This window comes from Tigriopus californicus, chromosome 4 (assembly GCF_007210705.1).
Source record: "Tigriopus californicus strain San Diego chromosome 4, Tcal_SD_v2.1, whole genome shotgun sequence".
Taxonomy (NCBI): Eukaryota; Metazoa; Arthropoda; class Copepoda; order Harpacticoida; family Harpacticidae; genus Tigriopus; species Tigriopus californicus.
The window spans coordinates 1,497,411-1,515,765 of record NC_081443.1 but is presented as its reverse complement, the minus strand read 5'-3'; the positions used below and the strand labels follow the sequence as shown (position 1 = coordinate 1,515,765).

At 46.1% G+C, this 18,355-nt stretch overlaps 3 protein-coding genes across 4 annotated transcripts in view; 1 reads left to right on the top strand and 2 right to left on the bottom strand.

The window, feature by feature from the left end:
* Positions 1-5: 5 nt before the first annotated feature.
* Positions 6-5,959, bottom strand: LOC131879655 (proteasome activator complex subunit 4B-like). Its single transcript, XM_059226018.1, has 4 exons — positions 5,543-5,959; positions 5,167-5,396; positions 3,028-5,077; positions 6-2,950 (listed from the first exon to the last, which is right to left on the bottom strand). Exons 1-4 carry the CDS (start codon positions 5,834-5,836, stop codon positions 62-64), a joined length of 5,463 nt encoding a protein of 1,820 aa, XP_059082001.1. The 5' UTR covers positions 5,837-5,959; the 3' UTR covers positions 6-61.
* A 3,060-nt stretch (positions 5,960-9,019) lies between these two features.
* The window catches only part of LOC131879656 (uncharacterized), a 13,066-nt gene continuing 3,730 nt past the window's right edge, over positions 9,020-18,355 (bottom strand). Inside the window, exons 3-5 of the mRNA XM_059226019.1 lie at positions 12,185-12,383; positions 11,012-11,149; positions 9,020-10,555 (exon numbers count right to left, since the gene is read on the bottom strand). Coding sequence (XP_059082002.1) covers positions 9,245-10,555; positions 11,012-11,149; positions 12,185-12,383 — 1,648 coding nt within the window. The 3' untranslated portion in view covers positions 9,020-9,244. The remainder of the gene's footprint in view (positions 10,556-11,011; positions 11,150-12,184; positions 12,384-18,355) is intronic.
* On the top strand, positions 12,229-18,219 carry LOC131879659 (uncharacterized). Of its 2 annotated transcripts, none has more exons than XM_059226022.1 (4): positions 12,229-12,370; positions 16,222-16,643; positions 16,710-16,883; positions 17,012-18,219. In XM_059226022.1, the coding sequence occupies exons 2-4, from the start codon at positions 16,224-16,226 to the stop codon at positions 17,309-17,311; spliced, it is 894 nt and encodes a 297-aa protein (XP_059082005.1). In that variant the 5' UTR covers positions 12,229-12,370; positions 16,222-16,223; the 3' UTR covers positions 17,312-18,219. The 2 variants fall into 2 exon arrangements, with proteins under 2 accessions (XP_059082005.1, XP_059082004.1); XM_059226021.1 differs by lacking the exon at positions 12,229-12,370 and adding an exon at positions 12,860-12,890.

Here is an 18,355-nt window from a genome sequence, read left to right as displayed (position 1 = left end):
TTGTGTCTCGTTTCATATATTTATTTCGGGTTCATCTTCACCTCGTTCGGTCATTCCACAATTATGCATAATAATTGGGCGAGACGAGCAGATTCGTGAGTGACGTTAATTGATCCTCGGTGAATTTCAACTTGTGTTCAGACCAATTATCTTGATGGGTCCTTTTGAAATCCTGCATGGTCTTCTTGATGGTCTTGGGTATGGGTTGTTGGTCATTCAGATGCTTCTCCAACTCGATCAGAATATCGGGCATGAACTTTGGAACATCATAGGGATAAGCTTCCACGAATGCACAAAGACCGAGGATGCCGCTATGAAATTCGGCTAGTTTGGTCTTGTCTCCCGAGGGATCACGAACGAACTTGATCTTGGGCTTGGGTCCTCCTCGTTTGCGTTGCATTTTGGCACGAATTTTAGAGCGGAACTCCCGGATCAAACGGAGTTGAGCCTTGTCCTCGAAGAAATGGCAATGGATCAGGCCTCCCAAGACCCTGGCGGCCTTTTGTCGTACTTGCACTGCGTCGTCGGACATCAGATGAACGATGAGCTCTTCGGTGAGTTCCTGAAAACTCTCCTGGTCACATAGTGACATGAAGTTGGTAAAAAGAAAGGTCTGGAGATACTCCAACATGGACATTTTGGCCTTGCGCGAAGGCGAATGCGAGATCTTCTTCATGACCTCGAAAATCTTTGGCAGGACCTTGGTGGGAATGGTGGACACACTCAGGAAGCACAACGCTTTCAAGCAAGTCTGGCTGGCCTTCTTATTGGACTCGGTGCCCAAAAACTGGCAAAGGAACGGCAGGAACTCGAAGAGCTCCTCCGTCACCGATGACGACGTACTCTGGATGTAGAAGCACAAGAACTGGGACACGGTTTGGAGAATCCGGTCGGATTGGGTTTCCATCTCGTCATCCTCGTCCATATCCACGTCCATGTTGCCTCCTCCAATATTGTTGACCTGTCCCTCGGTGTGACCATTGCCATTGGCGATGATGTTGTTCTCTTCAAATTGAGGATTGGCCACGTTCAAGTTGAGCTTGGGAAGAACCTCTTGAACTAGACTGGCCTTGCTCGGGAAGCCTTGGCCCATGGACCAGCCTTCATTGCCATAAGAACTATCCATGGACAAAAGGGTGGCCAATAGGTAAGATGTCTGGACCCGCACCTTGTTGTAAGGATGGTCGATGAGTTTCTTTGCACTTTCAAATGCTTCTTGGTACAAGAGTCTGAGCTTCCAGTTCAAGGACAGTGACTTGTTCAACAACTTCAGGTGGGTGGCTTCTAAGAAGGCACCTTTCCCTTGGGTACTGCTCTGATCCACCAAGACCTCGTAGAACCATTGAATGCGGTTCGAATCAGATCGCGAGGACGACCCATTGATGCACAACTCCCAATCGCAGACGGTCTCCGTGGTAATATTACCCAAAACGGCCTTGAGGAGAGGCTTCAGCTCGGCTTCGACTTTGCGGGCTTTCTCGAAGGTCCAGAAACGCGATCCCCGAATCATGCCATAGATTAGCTCAGATGCCACCCTCTGGTGACTATCTTCGGCACTTACGGCCAATTCTTTGACATGGGGTATAAAGACCTCCATGAACGAGTCCCCATAGTTCTCGAAGAGGTTACTCAAGAACAGTGCCTTGTCCGAGCTGAACGTGTCCTCGCCCTTCTTGTGCTCAATCTTGTTGAATTGGATGTACTTGCTCACATAGTCCGTACTAGAGAAGGACTGCAAGAACAGCGCGTGGACGTGATTCGGCTCGTTGGGAAGGGAATCATCAGGCAGGCGCATCTTGACCGGCTTCGGCCATTGATAGAATCCCTGGTTGCCCTTCACGAGGAACGGTTTGTCCCAATAGACTTGTTGTTCCCCCGATTTCATCCAGCGGAATTGTAAGAACTCATTGTCTTTTCGCACGCCCGGTAGAGTCTTCTCCGGATTGTCTATCGACTGGAAAGTTCGCTTTCGTTTGATTTTGGCGATCTTCAAGATCGATTCCAGAGCCAGGAACGCCATATTGCGGATCACTCGATCATCGGAAATCAAGGCTTGGAGCCACATCTCTACCATTGGAGCGGATGGTAGGTGACCAGGGACCAGGGGAAGGAGTGCCAGCCCTGTGGCCATTTGTCTTTGCCGCCAATGGATGTCCGAGCGGGCCAATATTTGGGGCAGGCATTTTTCGAGGGCCAGAAAGTCGGAGCAGATCTCGTGATCGGTTTCCATTTCCTGGTCTAGTTTTCGATTACTGTTAAGCAGTTCTAGAAGCTCGGCACTGGCCCGTGGACTCCTAATCGGGAGGGAGTAGAGGGCGAACTCGTTGTAGTAGCGATTAATCTTGGTGGAAATGTCCTTGAGAAGCTCCACTATAGAGGGTTTGTCGGAGTGACTAGCCTCAATGAGGGCAGGGTAGATCTTGGCCGCAATGGCCCAGTTATGAAAGAACACCAATTTGTCGTTGGCTATCAGATACAAGGCCCCTTTAAACATCTGATGAGTGATGTTCGGACGATCTTGAAGACATTCCAGGAGTCGGGGCAGGATCACTTGGTGCGAGAACTTCGGCACACGGGTCAGAATCTTGTAGAGAATGTCTTGAGAGTAGCTCCTCACGTCACTGTACATGGAAATGCTCAATTCGAGGAGATCTAGCAAAACCACGGGAGGAATGTTCTCCTCCACAACCATGCTCTTCAACCACAAGTGGGACTCGTGTTGGATCAGTATCCTCTCGATAAGGATGGACTCCAAGTGCTTCTTGGATCTCACCAAGGGATTTTCTCGGTGATTCTTCAATGTACGGTGCTCCTCCATATGCTCATAGATTTCGTCCTCATCCAAACCGAACGAGAATAATAGGGTATCATACAGATTGGTGATGCAACTCAAAGATTCCGTGTCATGTGGATTCTCCTTGAGCAAGAAGTGCAACAACTCGTGAATTAGCTAGAAAAGAGAATATTGGAAATGAAGCACATGCTCATGACTTACGCACATGGCACATAAAAGTGTCGATTACTTACCTCAGACACCACGACTCGAACTTTCCTGCCTCGAAAGGTCAGTTTGAGGTGGCTGAGATCCTCCATGTTTTTCGACACACATGATCGGGGCTTGTCGGTCCCAATCTCGTCCAAGATCTCAGTGCACCCTTGGAGCAGTTTGAAGATCATTCGCAAATTTCGCAGCACGTCCTCTTTCTCAAGATCTTTCTTCTTCGTGATGTATAGAGTAAGTTCATCTACAGGCACGGCCAAATATTTATCCACTAGGGTCTGTGCCGTGGCTAAAACGGCATTGGATGGGATGTACCATTGGATCTTCATGGTCTTCAAATCTCCACACTTGGCCCAAGCATACGTTTCCCGATCCCATTTGGGCACGTTGAACGTGGTGGGATATTCTATGATGCGAATGTGGACCAGAGTGAACAGGATGTTCTGCAGAATAGAAAAGGCCAATTCGTACTCCTCCTTGTGCTGAAGGCGTATGACCTTGTCCAAGACTTCGCACAGTCTTTGGATGTGGATGAGAAGATATTCACCACCGGCAAAGTAGTTGTTCACTGATCGGATTGAGATTACTTCGGACAGTAAAAGTAAGGAAAACTGAAGCTCCTGATCCGACTTATTGGAGGCAACCCGCTCACTCAAGGCAATCTCGATGCGTTGGCACAAGTGAGGGACGAAGAACTGCAACGCCTTGACCGGCTGCACGGACACCAGGCTCTTGCACATTCCCGCTAGTATGGATCCGGAGACGTACGCTTCCATGATTCGGTTCTGGATGTAGCGTTTGACACGATTGAACACCAACTCAAAGATCTCGGGCGAGGCCTTCCACAGCATCTTACTGAAGGTATCGGCCACGGCACAATCCACAGCCAGCTCCTCGTCGTTGAGATCCTCTTCCATGACATCGATTTCGTGGCGAGTTTGAAGACGGGACGTGTTCTCAATCAAGGTGAGACACTTGTCGGTGAATTGGAGGGCAAAATCCTCGAGCAACGACGTCTGCGCCAAGGTCTTGGCTTCCGTGTCGGTCAGCTTGCAATGGCTATTGCGGGATTCGGGGCGGGAAAAATCCACCAACCATATCATTTCGAGCGTATCCGACATCAGAATGAAGTTGTCGGCACATTTTTCGATGTCGTTCACATCCAAGCCGGGCAGCAGGCTGGTCAGAATGCCGATGACCTCTTCCGGGTAGTTCTCGACCAAGGAGCGGGCCACGGCTGAAATGGTTCCGATGCACGCCGTGAACCGATGCGGCTCCGTCAGAGTCTCCGTGGCGTGTTGAAGCTTCTCAAGCAAAGGCGGGATGATCAAATCCGGGGCCAGGAGCGACAAGATCCGGAAAATGGTGCGCCGCTCCCCGTCGTAATTACTGAATAAAATATGAAAGGCAATGGGCTTGATGGAGCGCACAAAGTGAGTGATGTCCTCGTCGGTCAGACGTTTGGACGGCTCCACTTTGCACTCCCACTTCCGGTTGTAGCGCTCATTGTGCACCCGATTGCAGAAGTAATCGCAAATGCAAAAGATGAACGAGTGCAAGCTATCCGAGGCTGAGGTCAGGTTCACCGGGTAGAAGTACGACTCAATGGCCAAAAACAGGCGGTCTAAGAAGCGCAAGATCCGCCCATCGCCCCCGTCAATGGCCGAGACCAACCAGCGCGCTATGGAATTGTACGAAGACGTGCTGGACAAACCGAAAGGCAATTTCACGCCGGTGGACGCGAACGTGACGGGAATGTTGAGCGCGTTCATAATGCGGGTGAAGATGAAGTTGGCGTGCGGCGTCCAATCCAGACGACCAATGTTCGAGAAGCTCAAGCGGGAAAGCAATCCAAAGAGATCCACTTCCCAACTAGGACTGTTGGAATAGGCTTTCCACAACGTGAGGAACTCGTCCAGCCACAAGTGATAGGTGCGCTCCGGCGGATAGTTCCGTTTCGTGGGGAGGAAGAGCTTGAAATATTTCATAGCTGGAACCATGGACGTGTCGTGGGGACACAACATGGGCTTCCATTCTTGCAGCATCTCCTCGGTGGCTTCTTCCGAATAGTAACCACTGAGAGATCAATCCGAACCAAAACGAGAACAAGGGAATTCCAAATCAGCCCCGTGAGGGCAATGGTCAATGCCGAGATTCAAGCTTACCGAGTGTAGGTGAGCAGGCTGTTCAAGGTGTTCTTCAAAGTGCTGTTGGCCTTGACGAGACCGCGGGTGGCCAAAGCGGATTCCTCCCAATAATAGTAGAGATCGAAGAGCGGACGCCAGGGCAAGGTCAGTTGACTCCGGTGAATCAAGTAGGTCTTCTTCAAAAGCGTGTTCAGAATCTTGGCCACGTTCTCCACATCCAAAGGACTCAAATCCCGCAAGAGCAACACCTGTCCACAACAAGAACGCCAATACAATAACACACAGGGGAGGGAGGGGCAAAACATCAGTCCAGGACAACAAGGCCCGCCCGCCTTAAGCCCACTTCAAGTTCAAAACTTAAAAACCCATCCCTTGGACGGGACATGATCATTACCTGGAAACAGATCTTGATGAGGAGCACGTGGTCGTCCAGGCTGAATCTCAAGCCGTACAAAATGATGTACTTATGCAGATTGACCACGGCCGGAATGGCTTGATCCGTGATGCGGTCGCTCTGAACAGCCGCTTTTAGGCGTCCTTTAATCTCGGCTAAATAGCGGTCGGCTTCGGCTTCCACGGCATACGGCAAATGCACATTGTAAGGATTGGCCCGTTGAAACGGGCTCTCGGTCGAAGCCACGGAAGTGGACGCGGACGAAGGGCCTCCAGCGGCATTGGCCTGGGCCATGGCCTCGCACCCGGTATTCACAAGCGAAAAACCCGCTCAAAATGGAGGCGGCGGAGCAGATGAGGAGCTGAACGGCGGGTCAATGAAGTGAACAAGAGAATCTCGAGGTTTTCAAGTTCCGCGATTTAGAGTTGAGAACGAAACCGATCCTGCTAGAGGGCGCCACTATGCCCTCGTTGAGCACGAAGGCAGCTGATGAGAGCTAGGGATGGGTCGAAAGCCGAATGGGGATTTTCTGGGCCCAACTGGGCTGGCCTCAATCACGAACCATTGGCCATAGGTTGGGTATGATTGGGTCGAGGATGGACATTGCCGAATAGGGCCAGTGCTTAGCGTTCTTCGTCCAATAAGACGGGCTTCAGGTTACAGCAACTTTTCTTCCAAGCGTCTCTGAGTCAACAGCTATGCGCATTCAAAGCTCACCACATAACTCTACACCTATTGAGTGAATTAGCCCTCTTGTGGTGATTCACGACTAGAGAAAGGCTAATTCATTCATTCTCGGCCTGGTTTTGTACGGCAGTGTGACAAGTCATGACTTTTGATCCAGTTGTTCGATCAAGCTGAATTGCAGACACCTGCCGTCCACCTCATTTGATTGGCTCCCAAAATGTGAATCCTCCATCCTAGCGCCCCTAGTCTCCCCGTCTATATTCCAGTGGTTCACGACTCAAGATTTGAGATTGGAAATACTTCTCGTCATTGCCCATTATCCCCAGTTTTAGCCCAGCATAATGGTAGTCATTGTCATCATGAAACTGACCTATCCTTAACAGAAGCAATGATGCCGGAAGGATATTATGAAATACCCTCAATGGTTTATTTCAATGAATATAACCTTATTCATGTCTTATGAAGGTAGGTTAACGTCCCTTTTGACAAGCCAAATCAATGAGTAATCAACTTTCATGTTGGTTAACCTTACTCGGTTTTATTTTTTTAGTCAAGCGTGGTTAAAATAGACGGAACAAAATTGACTAAACCAAACGCAACCTCTTTTCATAACCTCGGCATGGTTCCGTCCATTACACCGGTTGGCCACTCAAACATTACAAAAAGAGGCATTTTCAAATCTTTTCCAGCAACATTACTTTCCCTTTATCAAGCGTAATTGACAATTATGCCACACGTCAGATGAATTTCATCTTTAGGGTGCAATGAATGGTGAACCGCGCGTCGACAAGAGAGAAATGACATTAAGATCCCAAGGACAAATCCATGTGGTTTTGAGACGTGCCGTAACGAAAAGTACGGTCGGTTACCTTGTGTGAAAAAGGTCCCTCGTTCGATTCCTCTCCTGGACATTTCGCCAAAGGTAACCTTTCAACGCTAATCGCCGAGAGAAAGCCAATCTCGTATCGGACATGACAAAAATATGATGGTTGGATTCGCTGGGAGGGCGAGGACCAACCTTCCGGTAAACGTTATTTTCCGCTAACCTTACCTAACCTAACCCAAGCTAACCTAACACGATATTCATAACCCTAAAAGTTTCTATCTAAACCTTTTAACATTTTGCCACAAACTTAAAAATGAGCACCGCCAACTAATCGGTGAAGAATAACGTTTATCAAACCTTCCGACCGTTGCACCCGAAGGCAAAAAAAAATATTGGCTGATGACATTAACCATTTTCGATTGAGAAAGCGAAATAAAGGTATCAGATATAATACTACACAAAAAAGGTTCCTAAGATTTCAAAAAGTCACGTGTAATAATAGAAAACTTTAAAGCAACAAAAATATGTCCAAAACAGTTTTTTTATATTAAACGTAATTACTTATGTTTGCAATTGTTGTAAATTATAAAATCTGAATCTAAGTGCTTTGGTAATCAAATGTCTTGAGAGAGTAAACATTTCTGCATGGCGTGGCCTTAGTGCCAAGTTAGTCATGAGGCCCAACGAAAAAATAGTTAAGGGTGTTGAGGTGCAGGAGTTAAACCACTAATTCAATAAAGACATAAACACAATCAAGAGCTTGTCAATCATATTTTTGCTCTCAGCTAACTAACACTTTATGTTAAACATCAGCCATATCTACCAAAAGTCAGGTCAGATGAAAGATGGTTTCATAATGGTAGATTCATATTTTACAGATAATACGTTTGCACTAACACCCTATGCTCACACAAAGGGAAGTTTCTAATAACCAGGAATTCGAAGTAATAAATCGAGACAAGAGCGGGAAAGTTTCATTTTAAACATTATCATCAGATTTATTTCAACATGGAACATTCACATAATGCAGGGAAATAATTAACAAATCTAATACGCTCACACAACACACACACACACACACTATTAGACCAGGATCGTCCCAAAATTCAAAGGGCTTTCCACTCTAACAGTTCAAAGGTACACTTTACCGACCGTTGTGATTGGTCTCGACATTCAACAACACTAATTACGTTCGTACTTAAACTCCTGACAAACTCTTCTCGCAAAACGGGAATCACACGCAACCAATGGTAGGGTTTGTGGGGAAAAAGTTCACCTAGATTTGCGAATCCTTGAAGAAACCTGATCATCGAGAAAGAGGGGAAAAACTAATAAAACCAATATCGTTAACACGAAGAGACTCCCATCAACGAATTTTTTCCTTCGAAAGAAAAGACCGAGCCAAACTGAAGATCAAACAGAGGTGAAGAACCATATTTTTTTGCTAACCTAGATCGATCACAGATCACGAAAAGAGGGGAAGGCGACTTTGGTATCGATTCTCAAGCAGTGGCAAAATGATCACTATCATATGGTGAGAAGTGGTACTTGCTTAATTGGGATATGAACTGACAGACTTTTACATTGGATGGGGTAGGATTGATTGAAGGAAGCGCGCCAAAGGCGCTCGTGTTAAACGGAGAACGAAGAGTAGCCAATTTGCTCTAGTTCAAAGCTTCGGTTCTGTGGCCTTTAACAACAATTGCCATCACGGAACATCACTCCCAAGCGTAAAAATGGACGATTTTCTTCTCAGGTGATCTCTCCACTCGATGTCTTCGCCGTCGGTTTCCCACAGAACGCATCCAAGCTCAACGCCGAAAACCTTGGAATCTGGGTGAGAGAGGGACTCCTTCGGCCAAGCCAATACACAATGAACGGAGATGATCATGATGATGATGATGATGGTCATGATCATGATGGTGATAATAATAATGATGATAAACTTGGTCATCGATGGAACCAATTGGATTGAAAGAAACCTGGTAAGAACCATGAGCAAAAGAAGGGTTAAAGGGGGCAGTTGGGGGGGGAATGAAATGCCGAAAGGGGTTGCTGCTGAGAATGCGTTAAGAATGCCCTCGTGCCGCCAAGTCCAAGCGGCTAAGGTCACACTGAGAAATGGGATCGCTTAGTGGCGTCCCTGAAGAGGCTACGAATATGGCTACAAAGCAATGGCGCCAGGATCATCATCGTCTGGCTGTGTAAGGATTGAACATCTTCTGGACGGATTCTTGCTCCTTCTTCAGTTTCCTTCGCTTTTGCCAATAATGAGCCACGCTGAACATAATCACCAATTGAGCGAGGAGGAACAGACACAGGGCAATCACGATCCCGGCGGCATTCAAGCAGATCTCGGTAGCTTCACTAAGGACCGGTTCCCGTGACGAGGACGGAGTGGAACGGAATGAGGAGCTGGGTGCAGAAGTGTCCTGACCAAAGGACATGTCATTGGAAGAAGTGGGCAAGGGTTGGAATATGGTCGGTTTATCCTTGGCAGAAGTGGGGATGGCAGGGGTGGCCGAAGTGGAAGTTGGTTTTCCGGCTTTGGGAGAACGGTTGAACTTGTCTACCACCACAAACGCTTGAGTGACGAGGAGATCTTTACCAGAGGCCTCGGAGATGGATCGCTTCTTCTTAGTGTGCATGTACTCCTCCAGGAACGAGCGTCGTTTCCGGCCGTAAGAGGTAACTTTGGTGTTGTCTCCGCCATAGTAGTCACTGTACACACATTCAACCGGCTCACACGTGGGCATGCAAGGAGTGACGTGCGCTCTGAATTGAACCACTTGACTGGTGGGGAATTTGAAGGCATCAAAATTGGCGATCAGGATCTTGGGGTTGGTCTCGTCCTTGATCAAGGGTCCCATGATCTGACCTTCAGCGGGACATCCCTCGGAGTCCAAGAGCACGATTTGGTTCTGGTCATTTCCATCCTTGGCAATCAAGTCGCGAACAAAGATCTCGTAGGGGGATTTCTCATCAAAGATTTCAAAACGAAGCTCCAAGGGGTCGCCGACCTGGGCGGAATCAATATCGGCACCGCCTCGTTTGGTGATCTTCATCAGGACATTGGGAGATTCCACCACGGCTTCCTCAAACATGGATGGCTCGATCTCGCCTTCGATGGAGAGATCAAAGTCATTGATAATGGTTCGATTTGACAGGTCGTACTGGCAATTCAGGGCGAGTCCAAGATCGGCAGAGGTGACGATGGAGTCATGATGCTGGATGATAACCTCGTTGGAATACACGCCTTGAGCTTTCCTCTTCACATTGCACTCGATATCGTTGTAGGCCATCTTGATGGAGAACTCGATGCCATTTTCCACATCCACCACACAACTGTTGGGATTGTCTTTGGCGTAAATCTTGCCGTTGAAGATTTTGTTGGTGCGAACGGTGGCAATCATATCAGCAGCTCGACAATTGATGGTCACATTATAGCAAGAGCTCAGCTCGTAGGTCCCCACCACATCCTCGATGATTAAGAAAGGCTCCTGCAACAAGATAAAGATCAACGCAAATTGTAGATTTCTCGAAGCGAAAGTGATGGAGTTTGTCCATTGTTTTCTCTTAAAGACTGGATAATGAGGCGATTAAAATTTCTTCTCCCTCGCCATCTAGCAATGGCGATGACTTGTTTTTCAAAGAAACCCCGCACATTCTTCAAGCTCTCTTTCAGTGATGGGAATTGTGAGAAATCGAGGATAGAAATATGTGTTTTGGCTAGCCGTTTATTTGTGCCTCATTCCCAAACTGTCGATCATCCAACCAATGGATAGGACATCAACAATGTTTGTCTTGACCATCCCTTTTCTCAAATTGCCGACAAGCGCCTTCATTAGTTCCACAAGAATGGCCAATTTCACGGCTCGAGTGCTTAGATGACGACATACCAAAATTCCAATTTGGGGACGATGAAGCATCCACAACACTTTGATGATCAAACTTACCTGGATCTGGGTCAATGTAGTGGAGGTGTGATGGGACAGACGGCACACACGCTCTCCAGTGTCTCCATAATCGAAGGAATGGCATCGATAAGGGGCAGTCAGACACAAATCACGGCAAGCCTCCATTGTTGGCACATCCTAAGAAGACGAAATAACAGCACGGTGATTACAGTTTTGATGAGAAAGAGGTGTATGTAATTGAGTTGCAAATTAAGTGCACGTTCTGAAAATGGCTATCAATGTCAAATCGTTTGTCAACGTTTTTATTGTGGATGAAACGGTATCTTGTAAATTGTGGTCGATTCTCAGAACAAGCCAACGACCACGGCCATAAAACCCGGTTTGGTTGGATGGCTTTAACATCGGAAGACATGATAAATCAAGTCAGGAGTCGCCTTTAGTAGCTTAACGAAGGCATGAGTTATGGACCTTTCCTTCGTGTTGATAAAAGCCAACGGGCGAACAAATAATCATTCGAAATTTTCTACGAATTATGACATCTTTTTTTCTGAGCTCTCAGTCGCTGCAATTTCGTCAAACCGGGGCAAATAAAAGTATCACATGAGTTTTGAGCTTGGCAACGTATTTCACCTTGAGATTTAATTGGCCTCATTACCTCGCTGCGTTGCTTCATTTGAATGTGGCCGAGTCATGCGGATACATTTCCTTCTCAAAGAGAGATGACATACTTCCAAGACTCCAGATAATCTCTTTACAAATATTCAGCTAAAATTTGCGCGAAGCTACCAAGTCTGACTATTCAAATCAAACTTGTAAGATTTCGTTTGTAGGTCCGGACCACCCCCAAAAGGGAATCAAAAGGGAATGATGACACCCTAGGTCTCCAAATAGATAAGGAAAGTTTCACTTCTTCCCTCCCGAGCAACAATTGAGTTGCCTTCTGCACCGTTGCCCTGAGAAAGTTCTCACGTTGGTTTACTATGCAAATGTTGGCAAACCGCACTCATACACTAATCTCGCACGGAGAGTGATCCAGATCGAGAGCGTGCAAGGGGTTTGTAGAGGATAAGAGCTCCTTCGCATGCTATTTACCCTCATCAAAAAGTCGATTAATTGGGTTACCTCTTGATTCAAGGAAATTTGATCACTTGCGTTGCTTCTTAGTTAAGGATAATTAGCTGAACTCGGTCACCCTGTTTGCGCCCAACTTACTTGATAAACAGAGTCAACGGTCTTCATAATTCGGTTCTCCAAAAGCTGGAAGTCGCACAACTTGACGGGATCATCGACACAGTTACTTTCGAGATATTGGTCGTCCACGGATTCGACAAAGTCTCCAGTGCTGGCCACAGTATGGCGGTCCATGTCCGAGATTCGGCAATCTCCGCTGACGGCATTGTAAGTGGCAGATCTGCAAAGAAGAAAAAATAACCCATAAATTGCGAGGCTGGCAACGAGTGAGAAAGTGTGTCGAAGCACTGAAGCACTGAGAGAGTTGGCAATAGAATAAAAGCCCATTGAGAAGTCATTTCTCTTTGGACATATAAATTCATAGAGCTTTCAATCTCCTCTCCAATTCCCCCCAACCACCTGTTTATGTTTCGCCATTTTCCCAATCAGCTGAGTCGAATAGTCAGACAAAAACAGGCATGAGAATCCAAAAAAGTTCAATTCCTTTGCATGCTAAATCATTCAACGAGCTTCTTCACAATATCGTGCTCTCTCTCTCTTACCTCTCTTCAATTTTCAACTCTCACTTTTAAGGTCTGATATTCCTTTATACGAGTTCCTCGCCTCGTGAATCGTTAACTTCCGTTGAAGGTTTCGCTCTTTCTGAGATTTTCAGGAAAACCCTCGGAAATCGAATGCGTTTACACTCGTTCAGGTTTGGATTAATCAAACATGGCTGGCCCCCAAGGTAAATCAACTATTAGGCAATACTCTACAATCAAGTGTGACAATTTATTCCCTCTGGGCTATCAAGAAAACCAACGGTTGTCTTTGGTGAGAAATGTGCTCAACGCGTCATTTGAGTATCGTAAAACTTTCCTTCCATCATGTCGAGGCATGGTGTTTGTTTATGGATTCTTTGACACCTTCTTAATTTCTTATGGTCTTGGATGCACATTTAAGGCCTGACTCCACAAATAATGCAAACATCATCCCACCTTAATTAATCTGCACCCACGTGATGTCTTAGGGAAAAATGACTTGAATTTTTTTCCATTAGAAAGCGTGCTTAATGTGATTCAGATTCAAGTTAATGTAACATCCGATGTACATGATGGCATGAACCACTTGATAGATGCACATTTCGCATTTCTCACATTCCATAACGAAACCGTCTGGGGGTCTGAAAAGCTACTTGTTGCCCCCTAAGGTGATACACACGATAACATATTGCACACCGATCTCCTCAAAGGGTTGTGTGCTTCAATTCAATTGTTCCAAAGGTTTGAAAAGCAACAATTGCTCTTTGAATTATGATGAAAGCGCCCACCAATGGCTGCCTTGACAGCCGTTCAGAATGCAATGAAGCGAACTAGATCCCCCGGACAATGCAGATATCATCCCATGACGTTGGAATCTATTTGTCCGGATATCCCAGAAACTGGAGCACATTGGTACTCACATTCTAAATCAACTATTGACCCGGGAATCTTTTCGACATACATTTGGGCGAGAAAAGACTCGCTTCATTATTTGTCATAGGGTCCTCCCTGCAAAACACTGTCGACAACATACCTTCCAACCGAACTCTCCAACCGTCGTTTCATTTCATATGTAGCAACAGCATATGGTTTCCCGTAATAATCGTTACCATCCTCTCCAAGTGCAACCTCACAGATTTGAAGTATGTCAATTGGGGAGCCGTTGATAATTTCATTTTTTAAAACTCTGATCTGCTTCTGAAATATTAACAGGACATGCTAAATGCTGTCTTCGAAATAAGAGGTGTCTTGTTTGCGGTTAGAAACTTTCCCCTTCAACTATTAGCTATTGTTGTTGACGTTATTCTATCCATTGGCCAAGCTTGGTTTGGCTGTTTGTACTTGAACAAACACCGACCTTTTTTCACTTTCAATGGATGCGTGTGAATTCGAAGATTCACCTTAGGATCAAACTAGGTCCTGTCGAAATATTTAGCGTCTCATGGTCTTTTGATTGGGATTTAAATCTGTGCTTTGGAGAGTTGAGACACAGGAGGATTTTGGGAAGATCGTGAAGGCACTGACCAAGTGTTGGCACCATCGCTACCTCCACCACCATTACCATTGGTTCCTGTGTGTACTAGATTGGTACAGTTACTAATGGTTGTCTGTCGAGCTCTCCTGATGTTACTGAATGTACCAGTACCACTCTCTACTCTCGACGTACGTAATACCGGTGATACCAATGGTGCTGGCGATAATCGAGAGTAGGGATCTCTCAAAGAGCGGAAGACAAGATGAATGGAATCGGGCAAAGCCGCCACGAGAAATTATTGGCACAGATTCTTAGTTTGTTTTCCTTTCGTTCTCAGGGAGCGGGAGGGGGAGTATTTCAAGTAATGTCCAAATCTAGGTCTCCCTGAGATGGAAAGTGGCGACGGCTGGGATTGATGTGATGCGTCAGGTATGGGTCAGTCATCAATCAAAGCGTTAATGGTCGGATGTTCAATCCATTTCCACGATTCACCAAGAGGACCATCCCAGGGTGATAACTAGGCCAGAAACCGCAACTTCATATACGCAGTGGTCATGATTCTGACAAGTATTGTAAACCCATTTGTGTCAGATGCAGGAAGTTAAATGGAATTTTATAAACGATACCGTGGGTCGAATTGTTTTAAATCTGTCTTGACACGAGTGTCAATGTTTTATTGATTAGAAATCGAAGTAGTCACGACCCTGTTGGTAAAAAAAAAACTAGGGCATCATGAAGAAGGATGGATGCTTTTGAACATATTTACAGCCATCACGAGGTACGCTGATAAATAAACCAGGGAAAATAGAGCATCTAGATCTTATCAAGCCTCAAATAAATCAGCTATTTTCGCTTCCGCACCCCCAGAGGGTGGAAAACTAGCTGCGATAACGATCTTAACATCCAAAATTTCGCTTCTTACTTCGTCTATTTTCAAGCTCAAAAACGAACAACGCCTGCAAGTGTCGAATTCAATTGCTCTAGATAAATGATTCCTATGCATGGTAAATAGAATTTGAGAAAAGCAGAGGCATGAGACAAGACGAGCTAATGAGGTTCCGAGCAATTTGGAGTCGAGCTTCTTTTCTCGGTGGTGGTGGTGGTGGTGGTGGTGGTGATGTTGTTCATCATCTTCTGAGATTACCATCGATCTCGAGAACGAGGAATGTGTGTCAATTCTCACAAGTCGCTCCCAATCTGGAAACTCACCGAGTTAGACAGTGGGAGAAACAGCCATTAAGAGGATTTCTCTCGATTCCAGTGCCTCCAAAAAATGTCGCCGTTAGTTTAAAAAGAGACGGTTCTGAACCATATTTTCAATTGTTCACATACTAGTACAAGAGCGGAAGATGATTGAGGTGAGAAGAGGAAAGACCAGTTAGTCCTGGATGAGGAAGTAACATTTTCCTGAGTCCAGTTAATTTGAATTCGGAAGCGGGTAACCTCAGCTTCACTGAGGCGCTTGAGTTGGTCACAAGTTCGTACTCTATCTACTATGCAAGTGCACTAGTTTCCAAGTAAAATCTGAGGGCCTCCTACAGTCCAGTAAACGGATGTGTCCAGTCATTTCCCGCTCCAATTCGAGTCCATTCAAGTCGGCAAACCAGAAGCATGTACCTAATCAAAGTGGTGACATCCATCAGTCCATAGCTCTCCTCCTCAGTACCAATTCCATTGAGGCAGCTCCTTGGCAGCTAATATGTATAGGCTAGAACGTTTCACATTATTCTCTCTCCGAACTTGACGTTCCGCAGAGTGAATCAAATGTCTACTCAAATCATCGCCTTATGAAGTTCCCTTGGTGGCGATAGAAGACACACACTTTTTATGACGAAGCATTCAGATCTTGATTCGAACTCTGAAGTTGGTTCGGAAAAAAACCTTGAATAAAAGAAGCACGCCAGAGGTTTTGAAAGGAACCTCCTGCCAAACAAAGGCGTTGCAACGACGAGCTCTAACGATCAAACTTGAGAAAGCCAATGAAAGCAAAGGCGTGAAGTCCCATCAACTTCACTTGTCACAATCGGACTGACTTCGCTACTATCTGCATTGATATCTTCTAGTCATGAGCTTCCGTCGCTCCAAGGTGAATTCAAGCTCTTCATTGAAGGATCTTGACGTGGACCTTGGGCCTCAAAGTCGGCTCAAAAGCCCGAAGAAGAGCCCCAGAAAGTTGAGGTTGAAGCCGAAACCTCAATCTGAGCCCACGGAGGAACTGGATCTAGACATGGAGGATGAGAACCCGCTAGCAGGAATTGCTGTTGAAAGGCGGGTTTTGTTCTCAATTGACAAGAGCAAGAGCTTCGATTCAATCGCTGAACACCTTCAATCGATAGTGAACGAAGTCAAGAGCGATATTGCACTGAAGCAACGAGCTCTCGAGTTGTACCGGAAAGAAATTCAGAACATGGACACGATTTTCATGAAAGTTATTGCCATGGAAAAGGAAGCAAAGTCGAGAAAGACCGAAGAGGCAGAACCCGAAGTGAGAAACCTTGTTGCAGATGAAATTGATAACACGAACAATCTTGATTATCTATTTGTGAACTAGGACGACCCAAACCGGTTTACTTTTGAGGAAAGGATGGAGTTTCTCCAAACAGGGCCTTTTACCATCGTCTTCCATGGAATGGAACCTGACTGGATCGAGGAAGAAATGGACGACGATCCCGATTTCCAAAGGGACGTCTTGGAACTCCGAATTAAGAAACTTTTTAAAGACGAGGTTAGATGAATGGAAAGCCCTTCTTTTATATACTGTAGTACAGCAACAGACATACGTACTATCTGAAAATTGACATCTACATGCAACACCATGCCTCATCTACGTATACTGTATGATTGTTCTTCTAGCTAGGTATGATACGAGAGATCCCACTCGTTGATGTGTTTCGCTATACTGAGGGCCCTCGGATCAACAATGCCGCTCCTATCATAGTGAGCTTCAAAAACCGCAAAGACAAAGAGCAGCTAATGTGGAGATGCAAAGATAAAATGAAGAGCTTGGGTCTTTTGGTGACCGAAGATTCCACGGCACGGCTAAAGAAACAGTTTAAACTCATCCAGGAACACGAAGAGAGTCAGAAGCGACCTCAAGCTCGGAAAAGTCCGGCCAAGAAACCCTTCCGATCCATCAGAGGCCGTAAGAAATGAAATGGCTTCGAAATTTGACGCCCCAAGGCAACTCCCTGAAGCTTCCACCATGTTTCCCTCCCACTCACTTCTAATCCATCTTGGTGCATATCACCAACTCATCCGGGCGTGACTTCAATTTCGGTAGAGAAAATGGCGTGAAACAGACAATTTTCCAATTTCTTGTTGCATCAATGCATTCCTCGGAACAAACTCATGTCAAACGAAGGAAATGAAATGACTGAAGATTCCGTGGAAGAGAAAGGCCCGTTGTGCTTTCCGAATGATCCGAGGCATTCAAATATGCAGGCCTACTAACCCTTGTACGGTGATCTTGCCCTCACGTCATCACCTCCGTGAGCGTGTGTACTCTCCTATGTGCATGAGCGTTCCTCGTTCTCATTTCACGGAAATAGACAAATCTCCCATGAAACCACGGATGATGCCACCAAGGTTGGAAGCAACGTTGAAATCTGATCAATGGAGATTGAATCGTGTGCGGGGCATCGTAACAACAACGGCAACAATAAGAGCTATTTCCTCACTGAAGCCCCATGCCCGAGAGGGAAGAGACAATACACAATGATCATCTTCAACCAATTCCACGAACAGCCACCACCAGCACTTCTCCAGCATCATCTCCCCAAAACGTAACTGTTTGCCACCAGAATAAATGGCTTTTTATGTACAAACTCGAGTCGAAGCCTCAAGAGGACGGCGATAAAATAGGAAGATGATGATGGAGGGGCATGCCACGATTTCGTCCATCAGTGAGAATATTTCCCAAAAGAAATCGCACCGGACCTACTGCCAATTGATGCTTGAATACTCGAACCTTGTCTCTAAGACGGGAACTAGAGCTTCCAATGCACGTGATCGCTAATTCAAAGCCAATCATTATCAGAAATATAAGCTATTTTGGGATCCAATCGATTGAATCCGCCAGGCGACCCAATCTTTCATGGCATCCTTCAGGGTTGAAATGTGTTTCTATTACCGTTGTTTCACGGACTCAAGTCTCGACAGGACCAGGAATGGCAGTGAGGTCTGTGGTAAAAAAGTGGC

What these genes read in the sequence shown, in the direction of transcription:
- LOC131879655 (XM_059226018.1), bottom strand. Translation starts at nt 5,836, where the DNA reads ATGGCCCAGGCCAATGCCGCTGGAGGCCCTTCGTCCGCGTCCACTTCC. An exon ending in AGCCTGCTCACCTACACTCG is followed by an intron (nt 5,078 to 5,166) that starts GTAAGCTTGAAT and finishes TTGATCTCTCAG; the next exon opens with TGGTTACTATTCGGAAGAAG. An exon ending in TTCGAGTCGTGGTGTCTGAG is followed by an intron (nt 2,951 to 3,027) that starts GTAAGTAATCGA and finishes TCTCTTTTCTAG; the next exon opens with CTAATTCACGAGTTGTTGCA.
- LOC131879659 (XM_059226021.1), top strand. An exon ending in CCGAAGAGGCAGAACCCGAA is followed by an intron (nt 16,644 to 16,709) that starts GTGAGAAACCTT and finishes TTTGTGAACTAG; the next exon opens with GACGACCCAAACCGGTTTAC. An exon ending in AGAAACTTTTTAAAGACGAG is followed by an intron (nt 16,884 to 17,011) that starts GTTAGATGAATG and finishes TTGTTCTTCTAG; the next exon opens with CTAGGTATGATACGAGAGAT.